This window comes from Musa acuminata, chromosome BXJ3-5 (genome assembly GCF_036884655.1).
Source record: "Musa acuminata AAA Group cultivar baxijiao chromosome BXJ3-5, Cavendish_Baxijiao_AAA, whole genome shotgun sequence".
In the NCBI taxonomy this organism is placed as follows: Eukaryota; Viridiplantae; Streptophyta; class Magnoliopsida; order Zingiberales; family Musaceae; genus Musa; species Musa acuminata.
Genome location: NC_088353.1, coordinates 7,972,516 through 7,977,021, shown reverse-complemented (window position 1 = coordinate 7,977,021; position 4,506 = coordinate 7,972,516). Strand labels below are relative to the sequence as shown.

Genomic DNA, 4,506 nt, shown 5'->3' with positions numbered 1-4,506 from the left:
AGGCAGTGCTTGTGATTTATTCCATCTTTCATGTTCTACGTAATGATTTATGAAATAATAGATGATAGGGTGTCTATGGTGCCACTTTTGTGTGGTTACAACGTATTTGGCGATATAACGCGAAAAATAGCGTTATTTTATGAATGGCAAGTTTTCCTACCCGTTCCGCTTACCTTTCTGGTGGGGTTTTGATAGACGTGCCAGTGGGGCAACTTCAGCGGGACCCGCACCTGCTAGTGGTTGCTAAGGCGGGTTAGACGATCATGCGGGTAAAAATTACAAAATTTATGACTAAACCGCACGTCAGCAACGGACTGTCTCATTCATTACTACCAAAGTTGAACAAAATAATAAATAAATATAAGAAATTTTTTACTGTAGAGTATCTTTATTTTTTATCTTTTTTTTTTTTTTTGTGTGGCAGAGCATCCTTTTTCTTCTCCATGATAATGTTTTAATTCAAAAAAATACTGAGTTATATCAGTTTAAATTCATTCACACTAAAGAGTAAAATCATATCTTAAAGTCAATAAGAAGTTTCTTATCTGAACTCAGCATTCACTGTAGTAAAAATCTAAAATGTTTTTTTATGTATTATTTTTAAATATAAAACTAGATATTTTTAGTATTTCATCAGAAAAAATTAGTTTTTTGGATAAATTTTTTTTAAAAAAAATTATGATAATTAATTATCAAAATTAGAGATTTTTTTAATAACATATGTGATCAAATTATTTTAATAAAAATATAAGGATATTTTTATCTAAATAAAAAATGACACCCTAAGGTAAAAACGAATATTAGAGTATCATTTGGTAAAAAAAAAATCAATAGAGAAGATTTTTTAATAAAATATTTATTTATTTTTTGTATTTTTAGTGTATATATATTTTTTATATTTTTAGTGTGTGTGTGTGTGTGTGAGAGAGAGAGAGAGAGAGAGAGAGAGAGAAAAGGAGAGAGAGAGAGAAAAGACGTAGGATGGAGGACAGAAGAGGGAGTAGGCGGGGAAGCAGAGGAAGGGTCCACTGTCTGCGTCTGCGCAGCGTTGACTTGACCTTGGGTAGACATGGCGAGCGATGTATGCAAAGATTCATCCGTGCTTATTAATAGGCCCATCTACCCCCCTTCAGTTTATCTCAGAGCCTCCTGCGGCTTCCCCCTCCTCTCTTCCGCTCCTCCCCATCTCCGCCTTCTTCTTCTTCCTCCTGTGATCAACCCTGGGTTCCATCTTCTCCTCTTGCTCCACTTGCAGAGCAGGTACCAAGGCTATGATCTTATTTTGCTTCTGTTCAGTTTACTTCGGCCCAATTCGTAGACGAAAATGAACTAGTTAGGATCACTTTGGATGATCTCGTCGTAAGCAGTGAGAGAGACTAACCTCTAGTGTCTTGGTTGTGCGACGGCTTCTCGTTCTCTTTTCTCTTCGAAGATATTTTTCTGACATAAAAAGGGTTTCTCTTTTGTTCTTCATCAGCAAACATACAGAATATTCCTTTCATTGTTTCCTGTTTGCTTCTTGAGTTTTCTGGGTTCTACCTTTTGGGGAATCCCTACATCTTCGGAGGCTGTGGATTCCCAATTGTCTCTGGCTTTCCCTGTCACACTGGCGAAGGGAGATTGGAACTCTTTCTGCTCGTCTTAAGGAACTGTCGCACAACATACATCAAACTTCGAGTGATTAACTTCGACCAGAGTTGCAGAGCTTTCACGATTGCTTTGTTCTACCACAGCTACTGTTTGCGGTCGTGTGCCCTGCTAACAAGGTGGGAAGCAGAGGAGAAGTGCTGCCACAATGGCCGGAGACCAGCTCCAAGTGCTCAACGCCCTTGACCTAGCCAAGACGCAATGGTACCACTTCACGGCCATCGTCATCGCTGGTATGGGCTTCTTCACCGACGCCTACGACCTGTTCTGCATCTCCCTTGTCTCCAAGCTCCTTGGCCGCATCTACTATTTCGACCGCGACTCGCCCACCCCCGGCACGCTCCCGCCCAACGTGTCTGCGGCCGTCAATGGCGTGGCTTTCTGCGGCACCCTCTCCGGCCAGCTTTTCTTCGGGTGGCTTGGCGACAAGCTCGGTCGCAAAAAGGTCTACGGCATGACTCTCATGCTCATGGTCATCTGCTCCGTCGCTTCCGGCCTCTCCTTCGGCCACGACCCTAAAGGCGTTATAGCCACACTCTGCTTCTTCCGCTTTTGGCTGGGCTTCGGCATCGGCGGCGACTACCCGCTCTCCGCCACCATCATGTCGGAGTATGCCAACAAGAGGACCCGCGGAGCCTTCATCGCTGCCGTCTTCGCCATGCAGGGCTTCGGCATCCTCACCGGCGGCATCGTCGCCCTCATTGTCTCCGCCGCCTTCAAGAGCCGCTTTGACGCGCCGGCCTACCAGTTCGACCGGGAAGGCTCCACCGTATCGCAGGCCGATTACATCTGGCGCATAATTCTCATGCTGGGAGCCCTCCCGGCCGCCCTAACCTACTACTGGCGGATGAAGATGCCAGAGACCGCGCGATACACCGCTCTGGTAGCCAAGAACGCGAAGAAGGCGGCCGCCGACATGTCCAAGGTCCTCCAGGTGGATATCGTCGAGGAGCAGACCAAGGTGGAGCAGCTGACCATGAAGGAGGCCAACAGCTTCGGCCTCTTCTCCAGGGAGTTCGCTCGCCGCCACGGTCTCCACCTCGTCGGCACCACCACCACGTGGTTCCTCCTCGACATCGCCTTCTACAGCCAGAACCTGTTCCAGAAGGACATCTTCAGCGCCATCGGTTGGATTCCGAAGGCGGCCACCATGAACGCCATCGAGGAAGTGTTCAGGATCGCCCGGGCGCAGACCCTCATCGCGCTCTGCGGCACCGTACCGGGCTACTGGTTCACCGTGGCCTTGATCGACACCATAGGCCGGTTCACCATCCAGCTCATGGGATTCTTCATGATGACCGTCTTCATGCTCGGCCTCGCCATCCCCTACAACCACTGGACCACTCATCACATCGGCTTCGTCATCATGTACGGCTTCACCTTCTTCTTCGCCAACTTCGGGCCCAACAGCACCACCTTCATCGTGCCGGCGGAGATCTTCCCCGCGCGGCTGCGGTCCACATGCCACGGCATCTCGGCGGCCGCGGGCAAGGCCGGGGCCATCGTGGGCGCCTTCGGGTTCCTGTACGCGGCACAGAACAGCACGGACCCGACGAAGAGGGACAAGGGCTACCCGGCCGGAATCGGCGTCCGCAACGCGCTCTTCGTGCTCGCGGCGTGCAATTTTTTGGGCGTGATCTTTACCTTCCTAGTGCCGGAATCGAAGGGGAGGTCGCTCGAGGAATTGTCGGGCGAGAACGAAGACGAGGAACAGATGGAATCCGCAGCCCCTCACAACAGGACGATGCCTGCTTAATATTATTATTATACATCCCCTCCCCTCCCTCATTGGCTAGTAATATCATATTGATATGTCTGTAATTCTCTCTATTCCCTCCAAACTCCGACGCAGCTCTTCCCGGTGGAAGAAGAGACGGTGTCGCAGGTAAACCTGTGGAAGTGCTCTTTGGCATCAAGTTTACGCTCCTCCGTTCATGCTTGAATCATCTATGTTCCATAGAGTTGATGACATCGTGGTCAGCAGCACAAGGTTGTGCATTTGTGGACCTGCGTTGGAATCACGGCCGTAGAGTTGACTAAGCTCCACTCCCTCATCGATATCGATCCTAACAAGGAAGCCACCTCCTCGGCACTTGCAGGGAAGCTAGCTCGGTCGAAGGCACTGTGAGACACGGCTACTCCATTATTTCCGTGGATTTCTAAGGAGAATGAATATGACAATAAAACTACTCGTGAACAGTTTCTCGTATTAATTAGACTACAAGTCATTTCGCTTCGGTTTCTTGAACAGGCAAGAAATGTCACATTCTGGATTTTTTGGCATGTTTGGCTGAAGTCAGATGTCGGAGGCTGCCGTCCCACCTAATCCACAGAAACTTTTGCTCTTCAATGTATAATTATTTTGGGGCGTTGAAATCGATTCAAATCGAACCGTTAATGGTCGAATCTATTTAATTAAATTGGATAAAAATCAATTAATCCGATTAATCAATCAATTGATAATTTTAAATATATTTTTTTTAAAAAAATTAAATGAATCGATTCAGTTAGTTTTGGTGAATCATCGATTTGGTTCGATCGGAACCTTTATCGAATTAGAACAATAAGACATTTGAAATTGGGCTAACATCGCTCGCTATCGAACCACTCTAGTTTGATCATCAATTCATAGAACCAAAAAAATTTTGTAATTGGAAGATATAGTAGTAGAGATGGATATGACCAACACATTCCTCGGAAGAATCGACATGAATTCACTCACATTCCACCACCAATTCAACAAATCTAATTTGATATTAAGCTTGAACGACTCATGGTTCTCCTACAAATACTTCTTGTAGCTCTGATTTGTGCTCTCAACTGCTCGTAAAAGCATATTCATACAATGTGATTTCAGAT

General features: G+C 46.5%; 1 protein-coding gene across 1 annotated transcript; it reads left to right on the top strand.

The window, feature by feature from the left end:
- Positions 1-1,118: 1,118 nt before the first annotated feature.
- On the top strand, positions 1,119-3,590 carry LOC135637677 (probable inorganic phosphate transporter 1-8). The gene is made up of 2 exons (XM_065150371.1): positions 1,119-1,260; positions 1,734-3,590. Exon 2 carries the CDS (start codon positions 1,796-1,798, stop codon positions 3,401-3,403), a length of 1,608 nt encoding a protein of 535 aa, XP_065006443.1. The 5' UTR covers positions 1,119-1,260; positions 1,734-1,795; the 3' UTR covers positions 3,404-3,590.
- Positions 3,591-4,506: the final 916 nt, after the last annotated feature.

What these genes read in the sequence shown, in the direction of transcription:
- LOC135637677 (XM_065150371.1), top strand. Translation starts at nt 1,796, where the DNA reads ATGGCCGGAGACCAGCTCCAAGTGCTCAACGCCCTTGACCTAGCCAAG.